The sequence below is a fragment of the Apteryx mantelli genome, chromosome 2 (genome assembly GCF_036417845.1).
Source record: "Apteryx mantelli isolate bAptMan1 chromosome 2, bAptMan1.hap1, whole genome shotgun sequence".
Classification (NCBI taxonomy): Eukaryota; Metazoa; Chordata; class Aves; order Apterygiformes; family Apterygidae; genus Apteryx; species Apteryx mantelli.
Window position 1 is genome coordinate 14,409,175 of NC_089979.1, and position 20,393 is coordinate 14,429,567.

Sequence of the window (20,393 nt, forward strand, 5' to 3'; positions counted from 1 at the left end):
TTGGTTTCCAGCACGTGCTAGAGAAGACTCCATCAGCAGGAAGCATCTATGGAATTTAAAATGCCTATGTTTTAGCCAGTTTTCACCAAGTGTGGGAGCTGCAGTTCTCCCAGGATTTCTAACTAAGCCACACTTTGGTAGATTTTTATAGGAATCGGTAAAAAAAGCACCTGTCCCTAACGGACTTGTGCCAGGGATGAATGACAATTTTAGATGGTCAGGTCAAACCAACCAGCATATACTGCAACATATGATGAAGATCACTGACCTCCCTAACAAGTCATATTTACTGTATGAATATATTACTTGCATTTTATGATGAGAAAGTAACTGTTACATTGCATCATATGTAAATCACTTTAGATCATTCTATAGGAGCTTATTTCTCATTGTTTTAATAGCTTACAATCTGTAGAAGACTTTTATCTTGCAAAAACTTCATTCTGTAGAGCAATCTGGTCTATAGATGCTCTATGCTGTCCTAAGTCATCCAGACTTCAGACGGGCATAGGAATTTTCTGAACAGAACAGATTTAAGAACTTGTGTAAGCATTTTGCTCTATTAGGACATTAATAGAATGCCTCTCAACTAGAAAACCCCCAAAATAATGTCTGCAAGCAAGAAAATAAAATTGGCCCTCAGGGTTTTGTTTTTTTTCATTGAGATGGGTAGCTAGAATTAAGACACACACAGAAATAGTCTGAAGAGAATTTGCCACGGGATATAGTTAAAATGCTGTGAATTCTCCCCTCCCCAAAGGGATCTGATCAGAGAATCACTTGTAGAAGCTCTTTGAAAAACTGTAAAACATCTGAGAAGGCACAGAATGTATTAACCCCTTTCACTGTACAGAAAGGAGCTTTGTACATGAGGGAGTTGGAGAAGTGCCAGGGTACAAGTAGTTGAATATCAGAGCGTGCTGAAAGAAGCTGAGTCTGTGAACTTTATCTGAATAGAGAGAAAGAGAAAAGGCTCCTGACATTATTAATATGAGTGTGTGACAGTGACAAATCACTAAGCTCAAATCTGACAGGTTCTGAAAACTACAGAAAGAAGATTCAAGACTTGAAAGTGTCTGTGCAGGAGAACTAGACAAGGTTTCTAGAAATCAAATATAAAGTGAACATTTGATGGATAAGTGCTAGACTTTAAAGCTGAATTAATTTGGTACAATGATATTACTGGAGGTTTGTTGAGATAAGAGCATAGTATTTGGTGCAGGATTTTAAAACTGCTTGAATTGGCAGGACACAATAGATGGAAAATTTTAATCTAGGTTACTGAAGCTGCTGGGGGAACTACCAGCAAGCCACTCAAGCCATTGACAGAGTCACATAAGGACAGAGGTAAATCCAAACATCAGGTAATTTAGAGACAGAAGAAAAAGGTAGATTTGGGGTCTTAGGAGGAGACAACCACACCTCCCCAGCACTACCTGGAGCCTCAAATACTAGGTAATAAAATAGAGGACAGCACTGCAGAACTAATCCTCCAAATCATGGAGAAAAAGAAGAGTAAGAAGCTTAGAAACCATCTGGAATCATTAATGTAGGTATCTGTCTTATGCTTCTTACTGAAGAACCAGCTTCTGTGAATAGAAGGCTTATGGTGAAATCTTTGTCCCACTGAAATTGTTGGGTGTTCTCCTGTTTTCTATTATGTGATCCTTAAGAAGTATATTAGCTAAGTATTTATGAATACCAAATTCCAATGATTATATAGCTTTTTTGCCTTTCAGCAACATCAGCAGGATACACATAGACCAGATCATAGCAGTTAGCATAATGCACAAACAAGACCTTGCAATATTTAGAGTCCACACCCTTTTTCAAATACTTTGACAAGTGCATTATTGCGTTTTAATAGTTTTGTCCCAAACCACTGAATTCGGATTATTTGGGCTACTAAATGCAAAACCTGCTTTAATATTCACATTGAAGAACTTTGCCAAACAATTCTCCATATGCAGAATGACCAATGACCTCTGCCTTTATAAGGCTTGCAAAGACTCTATAGTTTTTTCTTATATAAACATCCTTAAGTAAGAGGTGGGACAGATGTCCACAGAAGCCATCTCCTTTCCTCAAAAATTGGCTCCAATACTTGCAGAAATGGTGAAACAGGCTTTTGCTATTCTTTCAGTCAAGACCAAAAGCAGAAATCATAACCACTTCCTGGCAATACCAATACAGAAAATGGTTGTTTTAAATTTGTTTTGCGTATAAAGATCGCCCTTGTTTTCAAAAAGTATACTGTACTAACTAATGTTTTATTTTGTGCTTTTAACTCCTAAAGTCTCATTAACTAGATCAAGGATATAATGCAGCCACAGAATATCAGGGTTGCTGTTAAACCCACCAAATTTAGCCATATACTAACTTGTTATGAAACCAATTAATTGCTGGCCTGAATTCATTTGGTCGTACTCAAATCATTTCCTGTCAAACATCTGCAGAGGATCAAATTATTCTTCATGGTTTTATCATAAAATTTTGCTTTTAATTCTTTAATCCATTTCTTTCACAGACTCTTCCTGAATTTCTTTTGATCCAATTTCAACTTGAGGGGGAAAGGTCTTTAGATATTATGCTAGGGAAGTTTTGAGATATTTATTCTTTCTGTATCAATTCTTAATTCACTTCTGTCCCAGCTATGCATTTTTTGCTGATGCTGTTATTTCTACATAACTTTTGTGCTTGGACTCCCACCCTACTCGCAGTGAAGTCATTCAGCTGGAATCTCTATCACTTTCAATAGTCATTATACTGTGCAAAGGGAGAAAATATGAAATAGCTAGACAGCAGGAAAATGTTCATTATATTAAAATATAGCTGGATTGAAATTAAGGCTAAACAAAAGCCAGATTTCATAAAAATTAGCAAAGTTTTTTTTTTCTTTTTGGTCAGTTTTGCTGGTTGAGAAATTTGTACGTTTTGCCTTTCTTTCAGATATACACCAATTTTTTAGTATAAGATGCTATAGAAAATGTAAGACAACATCTTTTCACAAGTACTAGATGAAAATGTACTTTGCTCCAATACATAAGAATTCCAATATCTTTCTACAACCAATGAGGTTCAGACAACTGAAAAGTTGGGGGGGGGGGGTGAGTTATAGATTTTCCAAGTAAACAAGAATCCTAAAAAGGAAGAGACTGCAGATCCGGTTTCCCCTTGCCAACTGCATTTTTGCCCCTACTCTGTGAAGAAAGCATAAATCCTCTCCCTCAATCTGGCAGACACTTTCCTCTGTCTGCATTTAATCAACACTTTCCTATTACGGGCCCAGTTTTCCCTCCTTGAACTTTTATCACTTGTCCCTCATTAAGAAAAAAATTCACATTTTCCTTCTTCAGCGCTCTCATTTCTTCCAACTTGGTCTTCTTCTAGAAAGAGGACGAAAGAGAGATCACCTATCCATTACCCCATCCTATCTTAATAGGTATAACTTGCTTCTTCAAGTGTAGTACAAACTATCTAACATTTTCCCCAAAATACATAATGTGATGAATTTAAGGGTGCTTTGGCTTGAACAATGCTGTATGGAAACAAACTTGCATATTGTTAATAATTACAAGACACAAATACTTATGGTAAGACAAAAAAAACACTGAAGACAGAAACATTTGCATGGGCTTCATGGAACTCTGGATGAGGTCTTTGATACTTCTCGGTATTGCATTACTGCGATACAGAGCTAAAAGGGACTGGCAAAACATGAGCCTTGAAACTGTCCAACTTATTCACAGGGAGACTATTTAAGGTCATATCAAGCTACTCCTGTCTCTGCTTGTTCTGTAAATCATAAATAACTACTGAAAGGAATAATTACTGTCAGAGTTACTTCATAAAGAAGATGGTACTTGAATTTTTGAATAAGGGGAAACAGAGTTATATATTAAGTGTAAAATGGATTTTACTGCCTATACTAGATGTGCTTCTCATGACAAGCCATGTGACATATCACCAGAAGTCTGACTCCTTGCAGATGGATAAAATGGACTTTCTTCCCTCCAAATACGTTCAAATGTTTTCATATATACGGCCCACATTAGTATCAAGATATCAAGTTATTATGTGCAGAATTACACAATAATACTAATTTGATTTAGGTGTCACTTAATACTGGATGTCTGACTTGTAGTCAATATGATATGACATTATTATTACATATGAATACACTACATTCTTTCACTATTCAAAGTGTATCAGGTGGGAACATCCAGGCAAATGATTTTTTATGCAGGTTCAAAGACTGCTTTTATGTTCTCCATTGTGGTATTTAATGCCTACTGTCTAAAGTGATAAAGCAGAACACGGAACTAAAGCAATCCCTCTTTTGTAGCAACTCTCCAATATTCCTGAAAATTTTGATTTGCCTTTCTGTTTAACTGCTAAAAATTGTAATAACCTTGGAATCAGATTTAAAATACAGATTTAAAGAAAATCTATATAATGGCCAGGTTAAATAAAGAAGCTGATTATTATCAGAGTATCACACAAATCATATGTGTTATGATCTGACCTTCTGGAGCTGGTTTACTCGCATTTGTTTTTTCCGGATCCTTCACCTTGGATTTACTTGTTTCTTTTCTTCTTTCTATATCTTTAACTAGAAAAGTAAGGGGAAAAAAATCAATCAAACTAGAAAAAGCACAGTCAGATGCATATTATTTTCCTCTTTCAGACAGAGGAGACATTTCCTGCAATATCTGGCAACACACTTAGGTAACAAGTGACTGTTACCAGGTTTTCCCTCCCTTCATTTGGGTTTATTCTTTTCATGAATCTGCCCACAACTTATCATCATTAAAGTTCTCAAAAGTGACTCTCCTCACACAGGAGAGGCCAAATGCAATGACATCAGTATCTAAGCCCACGCTGACAAGAGCCAGCATTGGAAATACAGCCCAGAAAGCTGGCAAAGCTAGCTGGGGAAAATCCAGCATTCCAGGGTTCCACTCCAAGTCATCCTGCACAAAAGCACATAAGCCAGCTGTTATATTATCCTCTTTAAAGATTCAGCTTAGATCCCATGCCCAAATCTGTGTTCAGGGCACCAAATACTCCCATAACAGAGCTGCTCCTGAGCTCAGAATTCAACAGTTTCCTGTCCCAGCAGTGGGTGGGATGGCTCCCTTATTTTGTTCCAGAGCTGATGTTACAGACAAGCAGAACCCAGCCTGATTAGCAATTCCTAATATTATATTAGTAGCCATAATCCTTCATAATCTGAAAGATTCTGGCAAAATCATTGCTGAAGTCACATATTTTTCTAAAAAAAAACTTTCAGAGTTTCCTTAGAAAGTTAATTGGTGTCAACACCTCAGCTGTCTACAATGACCAGGAACAGCTTAAAAACTAAACAGAGAAGATCTCTCACAGGAAATAAAATTCTACTCCAATTAAAATCTTTAGTTTATGTAGAGCTGGATTATTACCAACATTCATCAAAGCAGTCATTGAGTCTTAGCCAAGATCAGACTCACTGTGCTAAGCCCCTTACAAAACACTGGGAGAGGGTGAAGGAAGACTGTCCATCTCTTGCGACGTATGATATAAAATAGACAATACAGGTATTCTAATTTACAAAAGTGGAACCAAAGCAGAATGGATTTCACTGGTTTACCCAACTGTATATGGAATATCTGAAACAGAGCCCAGAAACAGAGTTCTTCCAAGTCCCAATCCAAAATATAACCACAAGACCATTGTCAAACATCGTGGTGTAACCTTCAGGAAGATAAGCCTCTGCAGAACTTCGGGCCTTTGCAATCCAAGTACAGATGTATGAATACTAATGAAAAGTAACTGAAATTTTGACTCCTCTCCCCAGACTAATATATCATGTGTACCTGTATATCACCTGTCCCCTTAAACAATGGTTGTGAAACATTCACAAGTAAATTCAGGTCCACAAGCTTGCTGAGGAGTCAACTTCTATCAGTGCAGACCTTGGTTATTAGCTGGGTTACAATAAAGCCTTGAAGACACCAGATCTTATTCAAAAGTCTGGGTTTAATCTTTACCTTAACAAGTCTCCAAATAAAGTAAAAGAGGTTGAATTGCCAGAATAATACTAGGAAGAAAGGATGTCATTGCTCAGCCAACTGAGAGCATTCCTTTGAGGAAAGGCTGAGAGCAAGCACCACTAAGGAGCTGCTGCTGACTTCCTCTAACTTTAGTGCTGTTGAAGATACCAAAACACCAGGGTGAGTCTCCAAAGGAGAAACAGTACAAACGTCTGTGAAAATGCTCATAGGAGACAAGTCGGTCACATCCGTACAGAGATTTTGGGGATTTGGGAAAACCATTTCTAACTGTCAAAATTCTAGCCACATTGGAAGAAGAGACAGGAACAACAGTTTTATTCACCTATTTGCACAAACGATTAACTTATCTACTGCATGTTTTATGGCTGCATTTTAAAAGGACAAAATTCTCCAGTGACCTTTGTTAATTGCAAATTGCATACTATGTAAGATAACTTACAAGCAGTATTAGAATAAGAAAGTATATCTGACTATGTAAGAGCAATAGTCTCTTAACAACACAATTTTATTGTAGGTTTGAGAAGGACTTTCTTTGTACATCAATTACAATTCAGCAGCATTAAAAACACATTTTCAATGCACTAGAACCCAGGATATTCTCAAAGCTTTGGATTTGTTTGACTTTTTATCATCTTAAGAATTAGTGACTACTTTGTCAGAAAAGGGGGAAAAAACATAAAAATACCAGATAAGAAAAAAGAAATCTTTGCATACATGCTGTATCTGGTTTTACTCACGTAAGGCATTATACTGTCAAATGGAACTCCAGTCTCATTAAGTGTTACATGTTTTCATTGGCAGCAAAGAAAGAACATAATTAAATAGAACATAACCCCCACATTCTTAAATCAAGCTGCCAACTCTGCTTTTCCTAAGGAATAGAACTAGTTTAAAAAACAAATACACCTAATATTACAGAATTTGGTGTAACTGTTCTGTAGGCTGCTCTTAAAGCTAAAGTAATCTGTGGTTTTGTGGGTTTCCTATGCAGAGTGGTACTTAAAGTAGTAAACACACAGTTGCAGTGGTGAAAAACTAGGACTTTGACACATACCACATCAAATAGTCAGCACATTTTATCATGTGCTGATTCTGAGAGAAAGGTGGTTTAGCAATGACAGCAAGAGAGTAGTATCCTCCATAAATAGTTATTAAAATATTCACAGTGTTGAAGGAATTCAGAACGCTTTCAACTGTACTCCCAGATTGTCGCATTTTTGTCTTCATTGACCAAATCTGTACTGATCCTGTTTAACTGATCCAGAGCTGTTTAAGAGGTAAATCAGGACAAATCAGCATTCTGCCTGTGAAATAGTTGTAAGAACACTATGTTTTTGCTACATATAGGCATTAATACAGACATTAAGGTTATGTGCAGGTCAGATAAAAGAGTCTTGAATATAATTTGCAAACATATTTGACAGCTGAAGACCAGTAAGAACTTAGCCTTTGATAGTATCACTGAACTAGAAACTGGTTGACAGTTGGCATAGCTCCAAGAACCTTTTAACAAAAAGAGTTGGACAGAGGGGAGGAAATTTTTAAAATATCATAATATAGCTCTTCCCTTCTTGTTTCTGCTTACTGGAGATTCTCTTCCATGAGACATCAACTAATTTCATAAAGGAATGAGGAAGATAGGGATCCTGAAACAATGGAAATGGCAATAGCCCAAAGCACCTCAGGATAAAAATCTCTTGTGTAACAGCAATTGCAGTAAGTCAGGCCTCCAGCTGTACTGTGCAAGGTAAAATCTGTGGCTCTGATCAGCCTCCCTCCACAGCAAAAAGTGTTTTTCCATGGTCCCTCTCTACATCTGAGTTTGCTACAATTTCATAAATCACATAAAATAGCTGATAAAGAAATTCCGTATGTCAGATATAAAAGATACATACTTCTGAACTGGCCTTGGGCTGGCTTGCTCTCCTTGTCTTCACTGAATGCAATGATCTGAAGGGCATAGTTTTGATCTGGAATAAGTCCTTGAATAATTGCTTTGGTTGCAGTATTTTGAAGAATTAACTGATTGGTTTTTCCACCTGTAATGGGAAAGACAAAAAAAAAACAACATAACTTTGTGTTTGCTTTCCTTATAATAAGGTAAATCTAATGACTTAAAGCTACCTCAAGCTCTACAATGAACCAAGTGTAACTGATTACCCACTTCCAGAATGATCCAGACAGCCAGGCCAGAGTCAGAGCATCCCAGAAAAGCAAGAAGTCAGGCAGCCTGACCAAAGACTTTACGAGGATACAAATATTCTCTGTGATTGATCAGCCTTACCTATATACCTGGGCCTCATGGAATAGCCAAGGTGCCTAACATAACTATTTTCTTAGGAAGAAAGAAACATTTGGCAATAAGAGGAAGCAGCTTAAGAAAAGGTCAAAACAAACCAACCAGCCAACCCACAAAGCATGGAAGGGCTGCTTAAGACAGAAAGAATCACAGACTAAAGAATAATCATAGAAACATAGAACCATATACGTTGGAAGGAACCTCTGGAGATCTCCAGTCCACCCTTCTGCTCAAAGCAGATCCAGTTAGAGCAGGTTGCTCAATCACAGAATCATACTCAGAATCACAGAGTGGTTGTGGTTGGAAGGGACCTCTGGAGATCATCTAGTCCAACTCCCCTGTTCAAGCAGGGTCACCTAGAGCACATTGCTCAGGACCCTATCCAGATGGCTTTTGAATTTATCCAAATATGGAGATTCCACGACCTCTCTGGGCAACCTGTTCCAGTGCTCTCTCACCCTTCCTCATGTTCAGATGGAATTTCCTGTGTTTCAGTTTGTGCCCGTTGTCTCGCGTCCTGTCACTGGGCACCACTGAAAAGAGTCTGGTCCCATCCTCTTGACACCCTCCCTTCAGATATTTGTATACATTGATAAGATCCCCTCTCAGCCTTCTCTTCTCCAAGCTAAACAGGCCCAGCTCTCTCAGCCTTTCCTCATAAGAGAGATGCTCCAGTCCCCTAATCATCTTCGTAGCCCTTCGCTGGACTCTCTCCAGTAGTGCCACATCCCTCTTGTACTGGGGAGCCCAGAACTGGACGCAGTACTCCAGATGTGGCCTCACCAGGGCTGAGTAGAGGGGGAGGATCACTTCCCTCGATCTGCTGGCAACACTCTTCCTGATGCACCCCAGGATACCATTGGCCTTCTTGGCCACAAGGGCACATTGCTGCCTCATGGTCAACTCGGTCAACCAGGACTCCCAGGTTCTTCTCGGCAGAGCTGCTTTCCAGCAGGTCAACCCCCAACCTGTCCTGATGCATGGGGTTATTCCTCCCTAGCTGCAGGACTCTGCACTTGCCTTTGTTGAACTTCATGGGATCCCCCTCTGCCCATCTCTCCAGCCTGTCCAGGTCTCTCCGAACGGCAGCACAGCCTTCTGGTGTATCAGCCACTCCTCACAGTTTTGTATCATCAGCAAACTTGCTGAGGGTGCACTCTGTTCCTTCATCCAGGTCATTGATGAAGAAGTTGAACAGAAGGCCTTGTCCAGAAGAGTTTTGAGTATTTCCAAGGATGGAGATTCCACAGCCTCTCTGGGTAGCCTGTTCTAATATTTTACCACCCTCATGGTAAAAAAAAAATCCTAATACCTGACTGGAATTTCCCATTTTCCAACTTGAGTCCATCATCTGTTGCACCATCCCTGTGCACCTCTGAGAGCAGTCTGCCTCCATCTTCTCTACATCATCCCATTAGGTAGTTGTAGACAGCAGAAAAAGCTCCCCTGAGCCTTCTCTTCTTAAAACTGAGTAAATTCAGTTCTCTTCATAAGCCATGTGCTCCAACCCTCTATTTTGGTAGCCCTCTACAGGACTACTCTCCTATGTCAATTTCTTGAAGCGGGGAACCCAAAATAGGGCACTGCTTCAAGGACTTGCAGTCTCACACCTGCCAAACACAGCGGAAGAATCACCCTCAAACAGCTGGCTACATTTTTGCTCACACGGCCTGGTGTTATTGTCCTTCTTTGCTGCAAAGGCACACTGTTCAACTAGCCCACCAGGACCCCCAGGTTCTTTTCTGCAAACCTTCTCCAGCCTGCACTGGGGTAGGGTGTTATTCTGGTCCATCTGCAGGAATTTGCATTAGTGTTTGCTGAACTCCATAAGGCTCCTGTCAGCACACTTCTCCAGCCTGTCCAGGTCCCTCTGAATAGTGGCCCTGCCTTCTAGCATATCAACTGCTCCTCTCAGTTTGGTATCAAACTTGCTGAGAGTGCACACTGTCCCATCATCCAAGAGCAGTATTATGAGGTGCCGTTAGAGAACATGCTGTCTGAACATGAGAGGCTTATTAAAAAATAAATGAATAAAAGTACATGTTAAGTAGACAGAAGCACAGGCGTTTCACTGCCTTCTGTTTTGCACGTTTCTAAGGAGACAAGAAGGTTGAGGGTAGCAAGAGAAAAACACTGGAGAAGTCCTCTGGTGATCTAAGGGAATTTCCAAGATATGCCAAAGAGAAGAGGGCTTAACACTCTGAATAGAAGCATGGTTATGTTTACTCTGTTCTCCAGCCTACACCCCACATTTCTTGCTGTGATAACAGGTCTTCGTAACCATTTTAGTTACAAAGGAAGTTCTGATAGTGTTGACAGCTTTTCCTCCTAGCTTGAGCAAATCACAATATCAAACAGGTGATCAACTACTTGGATGAGGGAAAGACAGAATCCAGGAACTGCACTGACAGAGCAGGTTAAGAAGGAGAAGCAACATACGGTATTGTTTAAGCAAGAAAGTCAGGAGTCAGAGAACTCACTCAATGACAGAATTACAGGCTTTTTAATGTTTTAAGCTTCAAGAAAAAGCTGATCAGTCCTTTAAATGAAAGACAATTAATTCAACAGGTAAAGGGATCATAACACAAAAAAGTACAAACCTAAGAGCTTTTGGTCTATCACCTGAAACACTAAAAATGAACTGAAACTGATAAAACATGGAGGCAATGTTTTATAACACAAAGGAGTGCAATTGGAAAAAAAAATCTTCAGACACCAAAACCAAATGAAAAAAAAAATCAGTTTTCAGGGTGAACAAACTAGGAGTTGTCAACTGGCTTTATATTGTCTGCTACCTCTCTTAGCACAACAAAGTCTAAGTCCTATTTAGGTTAGTCTGAAGAACTTTTGGAAGACAATAAAAATGAGTTTGCTTTCACTGGTAACATCAGATCTACCAACTAATGCCAGTGACAGATCTACTAACCAGGGCGAAGTACTACCACATGGAAAGTTTCATCAGGATAATCACCATAATCTCTTAAGAGATGTCCCTGAGATGCTTATGCCCATTCCACATACATGGCACAACAGGTATCTCTCAGAGAGATTACCAATAAGTGCAAAATGCCTAATAAGACAATACATTGAAGATATATAGAAACTAAGTCAGTGCCGTATTTGCAATAGCTCATACATTTAATTATCCAAACACAACACAACATCATCCATTACATGTTTTCTGACAGCCTTGTGACTGGCTGGCAAGGAAAGCCTCCGCCCCTTCTGGTTTACTTGGAAGTATATCAAAAGAGGAAGTCACCTCCCACTAAATACACAAGGGCTGCCATTTTGATTTGGCTGCTATTTTATGGCAGGGAGCTGTCATGTTTGCTAATGTCATACCCATATGTTTTCATATGGCTTTTGACTCTGCAGCCTGAGTACACATTTCACGGACTCTTTAAATTTTTTACCCATGAAACTAAGCAGCCTTCCCCAAGCATTGGGATTCAAGGGCTGCAAAGCTTACTTCCCACATTTTTTCAGCACCGCTGAAAATCAAAATTATATAGGCTCTCTTCCACAACCTGAATATAATGGAGTGGACAGCATGATGCTTGTGGAGAAAAAGCAGCTTGTCACATGGTACACAGCTAACCAGGAAAACATTTTGACCTGCAAAAAGAACTGAGTTACTACTGCCAACAAGATGTAAAAATTTTGAAGGAGGCCTACAGATGACACAGGAATGAGATTATGGTGATGACCTGACACACATTCCATAAGAAGGAAGGTGATGAAAAGGTGAAGGCTTATCACTGCATAGATCCATTCAGTATACCACTCTGGCTTCTACTTGCATGTCCATGTCCTGCTTTGTGCTGCTTAAACCTAAAATAGTAGCATTCCTCTCTCCAGATGGCTATCATCAGAGGAAAAAGAGATATTTGACCCCCTCTATTCAACAGCGCATGTACGTGGCCGAAAATGAAAAAAATCAACTCCGTCACACATTACAAAGTGGTGAGTATCAAGTGAGTGCCTACTTTTGGATGGTTACACAGCTACTGACAGGGTGCTGATGCTTTTGAATTTAATGGTTGCTTTTTACACAACTGTATCAAATGCTACCGTGAGTAGGAAAAAGACAGCCAGGCTTCAGAGGTGACAGAAAGAATTTCCTAGAGACCAGCAGGGACTGGTTGGACTTAGTTACCACCTAAAGTAACCAAGTTAACTGGATCAAAGTACAGAAGCAACGACCCGTTTTGGAGGACACAGCAGGCAGGCAGAAGCTGTGTATAACCCTTCTTACCTCTATTTGCCCAATATAACCACTTTGTTTTCCATTTTAAAGTTCAAGTTTTTGTTCAATTTAAGTCTTTTTTTTTTTTTAAAGTTTGTTCTAAAAGCTTTCTGGTCTTTTGTGGGGAGCTCACTATAGGAGAAGGCCCAGGAAGATCCACCTCAAAGCTTTGGCTGAAACAGAGTCCCATGAGTTACATAACTGTAATTCAATTCCTACGTTTTCCCTTGAATACTTCCCAGACTTTCCTATACCCTGCTGGAAGAAAGGTAAAGACAGATGATCAGCAACAATTCCCAAAGACTATAGAAGAAGCATAACTAGCATCCAGCCTCTTCTAGCTTAGGCATTCAATTCCTATATTCTATGCCTCTAGCCATCCTGTGGTGAGATGGATTTCTCTCTCCTGTTGAGCAGTCAATACTCTGTTATCCACAGCTTGCTTGCAGTTCTGTAGTCCTGAAGAATGAGATTAGCCTCAGAAAAAGCTGCTTGGCCTTAGGTCTAGGTCATGATGGTCATTTTGTCTTACAAGAGTACATACAGACTTTTTTTTCTTTTTTTTTTTACCTGAGCTTGGAGTGACAAGAAGCTTATATCCAGTGAATTGCCCTTTTGGGGCTTTCCATGAGATCTGTACACTGTCAGGAGCAACTACATTATATCTTAGTCTTGTTGGTGGGGACACTGCAAGTGGGGAAAGAAAACAACATTTTAAATTCCAATAAAAAGTAATCATCACTTTTAAATAAACGTTAAAATAAACACATATAGGAAGACAACACAAAATTTTAATGACAAAGGATGCAAGTTATTCAAAATGTCACATATATCAGTTTATTAGTTTGTAAAAATGACATTATTCCCAGGTGCACTACTTCCCTCAGACATACCTTTTATATATCTCTTAATAAAAACAAATTAACAACCTAATGGCAGGGGAGAGAAAGACAAACAGTGTTAGATGTTAAGACACTAGCGTAGCAGGCAAAGCTGGTAATACAAATGCTCTTTGTTAATATATGAGAATTAAAATTGCTCTCCTTGCTTACACTGACAATATGCATTACCTAACCTCCTTTACCTCACATTACCGCAGAGCTTTTCCCCACATTTAAAGTCACTCAGGGCCAAATTTTCAAAGCCTTGTGAAGACACAGTTTTCAAGAGGAGAGGTAGGCATGCACAAGGCAGGAGGAACACTGGCTGCCCAGCTTGCAAAGCTCATCTCAGGGGCACACACAGTTCTCTGGCTGCAAGCACTGCCTTGGTCTCATCAAGGCTGGCAGACACGGACAGGCTAGTCAAGATTTAGGCAGGGGCACTCTGAGGATGGAAAGCAAATCTGGCCTGTACTTATCTTGTGCCATCACCTAGGAATCAAACAGGAGCAGCAGGTGAAATGAGTAAAAGCATAAAATGCTTGAGAAAGACATGACATTTCAGTGAAGCAATGCACAGAGGAAGAAGTGGAAAGTAACTGTGCTCCTGCAGCTTTGCATCTCTCTGCTGAGGCAAGCCCCACTGAGGTTGGACAATACTCTGCACAGCACTTCTGCTCTGCTCCGGGGAGCAACAACCCTCCTGCTTCACAGCAAACAACTGAAGCAGAGCTGCTGGTTGTGCAGTCTGTGGCATCCAAGGCTGTCAAGAGGCAGGGGATCTTCGTACATTTTAATGGGTTTTGGCCCACACAGAACTAACTGGTCTAGAGGAAAAGGCAGCCAGGGAAGCTGTCTGGAGGCTGAGCAATAGAAAGGGATAGAAAAGCCTAGCAAACTCATCTGTCATCCTTATCCCTCCTCTTTGCACTACCTCCACAGCTCCCTGGACTTTTTCCTCCACTTTCTAACACATTCCACCCTTAAGGTTTCTATAGATAAGTCTAAAAAATAAGGGAAATTATCCAGATAGAGGAGTGGCAACTTGTTTACCCCAGGGCCCAATACCGCTTTTTAATGGCCTAAGCTCATGCCCATGGTCTCTTGGCCCACTAGATACGATAAGCCAATAGTTCTCATGGTATTTCTGAGATTTAATGACACTGAGTATCTCAGTCTACAGGTAGAATGTGCTATCCAACACTCTCTGGCCTCTCTATTTGACCTGCTGAAGTCACGGCAGCTCTGGCAACTGCAGCAGCCAAGGATCTGTCCTCAGCTGATTACTTTTCCCTATTTGCTTCTTTCTCCAACAGCTTGGGGGACGAGAGAAGGAAAAAGAAAGAGGCAGTCTTTTTTGTGAGTTTTTAGGTGGATTTTTTAATGCCATCTAACATTAAAAACATTTTGGGTGTTAGAAGTAAAAGTCTGGAGGTTTAACACAGGAATTTTATTCCCTTGTATTCACCCTATCAATTCATAAAGGACAGTTTTACCACAGCAACAGGCAGCTTCTGCTGTTCTCTATCTTGAGGGACTTAGCACCAGAACAGAAGAGACTGTGTAAGCACCAAGAACAGTTTAGTAACACCTCAGCACTCTCAAGGACTTCAGAGAACAAGCTCAGGAAGAGAGGGGAGGGCACAGAGAGAGCAGATAGCAAACTAATTTCTCATACTGAAAATTGTTCTCAGATTTGCAGCACTGGGCATATGTCCAGCCAGCGCATTCCCCCATATGCTGGGCACAGTCTTGTCAGACCTAGTCTTCAAATTGCCTATCACATCTCTGAAGTTTAGGAAAAGAGAGGCTGCAAGTAAGAGTGTGTGCAGGTACCACTGCACATCAAAATGAGTTCTTTGAAAATTTGGCCCTCATACTGAAAACTGTTTTGCTGAGCAGGTTTCTGCAAGAACATTCAGCATGCTATAATTGGAATAAAATGACAGAGACTATGGCAAGAAGTTTGAAAAGCCAAGCAGACTGTAGTTATGGATTAAAGCCTTTAATTCATTCTCAAGATTCATTCTGTCCTTGAGCTATACATAAATCATAATGAACTGGTGCTGAATGAACCAAAAGTGACAAGTCATACCTTGGAGTTTGCAAAATATGCAATTCCTTTTATTATTTATTTTGTCTAGGAAACAGCAAATAAACTTTTGGACAATGACAAGGGGTAAGTGTAAAAAGGCTGCACACTTTATCGGGATTAAATGGTAAATTTGTATGGGGATTAAGAGGCAGAGCATAGAGCTATCACAATCAAAAAAGAAAGGATTGACAAAAAATACATCTTAGAATTTCAAAGCTTGTTTTCTCTGCCATCTTTCATCCCCTGTCATTCTGTCCCACTCTTAATTTAATAATTTATAAAAGCATTTTCTAACAAAGAAGCATAGTTCTGGCCTAATTGCAATTAGCCATCACCAAACCAGGTAAACTTGAGCCCTTAAAAAAACAGTCACAGATCTAACAAGCAAAGAAGGACACAACCACCAAAAGTTTTTCTGTTTTACAGAGTTACAATATGAAAGACTAGAAAAGTTGTGCCAGAATAGTCTTTACAGAACTAGTCAATTTTCTCTGGGTACTTTTTGTATCGAAAGGTGATAGTGCAGGGGAGCAGACATTCCCACACAGCAATTAACCATGAGGAAGAAAAGAATTATTCACCAGACAGATACTCAACTGTGTCTTAGTTGTGCAAAGACTAATGTTCTGGCATAGAGAAGTACATATAGCTAAGGAAGTTAAAATCTAACACTTGGACAGACAACAAAATATTGATGGGAATTACTACGCAGTCACCAACCTGAGGAGGATATCTTTATTTCTTTGGACCTTTATTGTCTGTGGAACAAAATCTCACTTCTTGCAGAAAGGGAAAAAAATTTAAAAATCAGTAGCTAGAGCTTGTTAAGTGGTTTTACAGGAATGCAAAAGTGAATGGCCATCAGCAACATTAGAGCAGTCACCCAAAAGAAAACTAGAGACAAGTTCAAGGCTTTGGTTTATGCAACTAGATAGATTAGTGCTCCAAACACATTATTCTTGCGGACAAGTGAGGAAAGGGTGTTTTGAACTATTCAGTATTTTAACAGAAATGAAAAATACCATAGATTTTGTATGTGCAGCTCTCTCAAAGACATCCAATACTCTAAGATTGGGAACACTAAACCTTGTGGCATCCAATTTATTTCTGTTGTCATAAAAATTGAATTGAACAAGTTAATATGCAATTACTTAGCAGTTACATTAGCAACATATGGAAATTATTGCTACACAAAGAAAAGTTTCCATCTTTAAATACAGAAGGAAAATTCTTACAGTATACCAAGTTGCTTTATGAATAAATGGAAAACTAACTAAAGTAAGTATTTTTCTTGCCCACTGCTATTTTTGTATGCTATATAAGAACATGAACAGTTGAAAGTGGGGGGTTGTTGCTGTTGTTTAAGTGACATTAGGTTGAATGAGGAAGAAATGCCTTTTCAACTTAAAGCAGTGGTGAGAGAATAATTAGATGTTGACTAAAAACTGAATGGCACTGTGTGGTTTAGAAGGCACCCAGTCAATGCACAAGATAAAACCATGGAGCTTAATGTAGATAATTCCTCAGCTGAAGGAATAAGTTGTAGCTGCAGGCATGTTGGCTTTACTTTCCCAAACATCTCCTTTCCAAGAAGTCACCTTACACACCTTTAACCGAGCATCTTTGCCAAGGGAAGGAACTACAAGCTGGAACTAATACTTGCTCTTCCTACACCTTGATGGAATGTGCAATTTCTTAAAACAGACAAATATATTGTTAGTGTTGTATTAAATTGTAAACAGTTAGCCAGCTGCATAAAGAGTTTATTTATTGCAAGGGGTGACAACCTTGAGAAAGAAAGGATTTGGGAAACATCCTATTACTTTAAGTGTAGCATGAGATTTTTTATTCTGTGAATATGGAATAGAGACTTCATATCACCTCATCCAATAACATAATAGTCATATCGGACCAAGGCAAAAGCCCACTTAGCCTAGTATCTCACTGCTGATGGCACAGCAGCTTATGCTTGCTGAAAAAGTATAAGAACAAGCGGAGTATTGTTCTTTATTCACCAAGTACACCAACTCCAGCTTCTGCTGGTGTGATCATCGTGGAAAAAGCTCTTTCTCTGACCTTCATTTCATTGTATTAATTGTCTGTACGTTATTTGCTTTATATATGACTGATTAAATCAAAGCTTAAAAAAGGGTAGGGGTAAGTATGGTTTTCAAAGCTCAAGGAATTTTACACATCTTTCTGGAGATGGGTCTGAATCCCCAATTCTGCTTTGCAAATCCCAACCATATGTATTAGGTCTGAAATACACAGAGGACTAACCATATGCTTTGCTTTACTGACTCATTAAGTCACAAACATTCAGGGCCTCATTTCTGACCAGAATTGACGTGTTGAATATTGGATTGAACTTGGATTTCTTCATTCACCTCACATAGCCCGCAATAAATATTACAACTAACATGTGTCCCTAATAACTTGTAAAGCACTCACAGATGCCCAAACATCCAAGATGGTATGATTCCCCATGGCTTAAGTGTCATGCAGACTGGACAATGCTGTTACATTTACCTCTTTTCAGGGTTAACCCCACTGACCACTCCACAAGCCGTTGCTGCCTGCTTCCAATTTCTGGAGGCAGAATGCTTCAGGTTTCCACTAGTCTCTGAATGTGCTCATGAATAACACATTATACAGTACTTCTTTCAACAGAAGAGTCCCAGGACCAAATTCTGCTCCCAGTGATGCCTATGCAGCTTCATATCAAAGGGATTATATAGATATGACCTTGAGAGAAATGTCTTTCTTTAGAAATCATAAAAACTTGTTGGCATTTTTCCTCACTCCTTCCCCAAGCAATAGGATAAATTTGCTCTAGAAGTCAAACCACTGTCAATCTGATCCAATAAGTATTTAAGCCTAACAATCTCAGCAGTATTTTTTAATATCCTCAAAGGAGTTTTTTAGAAAAAGCTGTAGTAGTAGTTTGTGACATTCAACAGTCTTGTGCAATACTGTATGATGTAAGTGTTATAATAGCTACTTTTCCAACAAAGAAAAAAAATGCATATTCCATACAAGCTGAGTATCATAGCTGGTCTTTAAACTTAGTTGATTACATAGAGGGCAATCACACCAATATCTGATCAGTGCTTTCATGGAAATAAGAGTAAAAAGTGTTCCATATAACTCGTTTTGAGACACCTAAACTTGCAAAGAGAAGAAGCTTTATGTCATTTGAGATATTAGATTCAGTGAGCATGTGTGAATGAGTAATTCTACTCCCCTGAGATCAGCAGCAAAACTACTTCATTTCAGTAATATTGGATTGGCACACTAGTGAAAGGGAAATAACACTTGAATTTGGAATAAGGAAGCCAATTTCTGCACATCAGAGTGATCTAGTGAAAAGTTCCGTCTTCTTATTTATCGCTTACCTTGGCCCTGGGCATGACTGATGGAATAAGATGTGACAGCTAAAAAAGCCAAGAGGAAGCAGCTCTGTACCTCGTATCGACAAAGCATCTTTTTCCCCTCGATACCCATGGTATCAGTAGGTCTGAAAACACACAGAACAGATATATTTATGAAACCTTCAATCTAAGTCATTCACTTTAATGAAAAGTGTGGGCAAAATCCTGATTCCATTAAAAAATAAAGAGCTTGCCATGGGCATCAGTGGAGCCAGGATTTCATCCTGAAAGCAACTTCATAACCAAAGCACATTTTACTTGAAAAGGACAAAATTTGGGGCACCAAACAGTTGTGAAAATTAGGCCCATATAAAGAGCGAGCTTTTATTTTCTGCAAAGCATAAAGGACTATTGGAAATGGAGTTTGCAAAGCATAATAAGACAAAATGGATATCTCTATACATTCCAGTGTTGCAGGGGAGTTCTGAAGCTCTAGCTAACAAAGTAGGATGAAAACTGTTAATCTACTTTACATCTAGAAAGTGCTACACCAACAGACTAATAGGTATTTTGAGGGATGCTTAAATTATGTATTTCAGGTTCTGTAACTAAAACAAAACAAAACAAAACAAAAACAGCCTGGCAAGCCTACCCTAAAACAGCAAGTATGTGTAACTAATAACCCTAATGATATAATCACTGGTCAGTTCAACAGAGCAATTCAGCACATCAACAAAAAAGGCAGAACTTTGCCTCCTGAGGAAATTCAAGTCCTCCTCTCACTGTCCTCTAGAGCCTACTCTATTTTTCCTATTTCTATCTTGTTCAGTTTATTCTCTGTTCTCTGTCGTACTATCTGGCACTTGCAGTGACTAAAGCCGACACAGCTCAGAGGGCATATAGGATATCAGCTGAATAAGTACTAATTCTATTTGAAGATGATGCCATGTCCAAAAACACTCTAAAATAATCCAGTAGTAACATCTACTCTTCAGAGTGCAGCATTATATGAATATTCAAGGTAGTCTTAAGTGAGCTAGTTCAAATACAGGAAGCAATCCCAGTGCCAAAGAATGAATTCCAGATGGAGTAGTAAATCTGCCCAAGAAGCTGGTTAAAAACAATACAAATTTCATTATCTGAACTTGGCCTTAATACTTTCTACTACAGTTATTTAACATATATAGAAGCATCTCTCAAGATATATCAGCATGTTCATACAGCATGATGTTGAAAAAGTTTAAATAGTTATCTATTATCCAGCTTTATTGCACTGTCTTTAGTCTATTTTCTAGGCTAGGAGGAAGAATTTTTGCTGCCCTCTCCTGTTGGCATTTTACTGGCAAATTAAATTATCCAATATCCCTAAAATATCTGGATTGAACTGACCTTCTCTGTTTTCCTTGTCTTCTGAGGAAGGCATAGAGCAAATGGTCTAACCACTA

The 20,393-nt window shown here is 39.2% G+C and overlaps 1 protein-coding gene across 5 annotated transcripts in view; it reads right to left on the reverse strand.

Annotated features, from left to right (window-relative positions):
* The window catches only part of COL14A1 (collagen type XIV alpha 1 chain), a 137,712-nt gene that overhangs the window by 115,553 nt on the left and 1,766 nt on the right, over window positions 1–20,393 (reverse strand). For all 5 annotated transcript variants that reach the window (XM_067290214.1, XM_067290210.1, XM_067290208.1 and 2 more), the window contains exons 2-5: window positions 18,973–19,094; window positions 13,172–13,288; window positions 7,949–8,092; window positions 4,526–4,612 (exon numbers count right to left, since the gene is read on the reverse strand). In XM_067290214.1, the coding sequence (XP_067146315.1) occupies window positions 4,526–4,612; window positions 7,949–8,092; window positions 13,172–13,288; window positions 18,973–19,081 (457 nt within the window). In that variant the 5' untranslated portion in view covers window positions 19,082–19,094. The remainder of the gene's footprint in view (window positions 1–4,525; window positions 4,613–7,948; window positions 8,093–13,171; window positions 13,289–18,972; window positions 19,095–20,393) is intronic.